General features: G+C 37.8%; 1 protein-coding gene across 1 annotated transcript in view; it reads left to right on the top strand.

Moving 5' to 3' along the window:
• LOC107577830 (monocarboxylate transporter 6-like) overlaps window positions 1-712 on the top strand; it is a gene marked incomplete at its 3' end in the record, with an annotated part of 9,611 nt that extends 8,899 nt beyond the window's left edge. The window contains exon 4 of the mRNA XM_016263862.1: window positions 690-712. Coding sequence (XP_016119348.1) covers window positions 690-712 — 23 coding nt within the window. The remainder of the gene's footprint in view (window positions 1-689) is intronic.
• Between the last annotated feature and the right edge of the window lie 5 nt (window positions 713-717).

The raw sequence follows: 717 nt of genomic DNA, 5'->3' as shown, positions 1-717 counted from the left end.
CAAGCAAACATGTCATTAAAATGACTAGTTACGGTACCTACAAAATTCAATTTCCATTATAAATTCATATGAATTTTACCCTACAATCTTGCTGTTAATAAAAAGTCAGTGCACAATGCATTACCTAAAAAGTCAACTGCTCTTATCCCTGGTTTAAATCTGGCTCAGATCAGGAAATGAACGTTCTTTCCTGTCACGTCTCAACTGTCCTGTCAAAGTAAAGTCCCGAAAAATCATTTTACAAATTAATTCACAGACATTCCCAAACATTCTTGTCACATAAAGAAGAAATCACTATGATCCAGAATTAAAATAAATGTGCGATTGTGTAGCTAGCTATCAGTGAGGAGGGTCTGTGCCTGTGTTTGAGTTAAAAAGAATGGAATGTCTGCTCCATTATAACAGCACTAATCTGGATTTACGTGTTGGTGGGAGCGAAGGCTGTGATCTCAATCTGGTCAAACTGACCGTTCTTTCTCACACACAAATATCCTTAGTTGGGTCAAGCACTGCCTAGCACCTAAGTACACCTTTTTGGCTTAAGGCTCACCCGTATCCTACCCCACTCATGCATGACTCATGTTTTGGTGGTTATTTTCAAAATAATGATGATAGAGCAGATTTTTATTGTATTTGAACATATGTAGATCTTGTAATATATCTGTAATATCTCTGCACCTGTGTTCCAGGAATCCTTGTGGACCGTACTGACCAGTA

Source organism: Sinocyclocheilus grahami, unplaced genomic scaffold (genome assembly GCF_001515645.1).
Source record: "Sinocyclocheilus grahami isolate Dianchi unplaced genomic scaffold, SAMN03320097.WGS_v1.1 scaffold7402.1, whole genome shotgun sequence".
Classification (NCBI taxonomy): Eukaryota; Metazoa; Chordata; class Actinopteri; order Cypriniformes; family Cyprinidae; genus Sinocyclocheilus; species Sinocyclocheilus grahami.
This window is presented reverse-complemented; position numbering and strand designations above follow the sequence as displayed.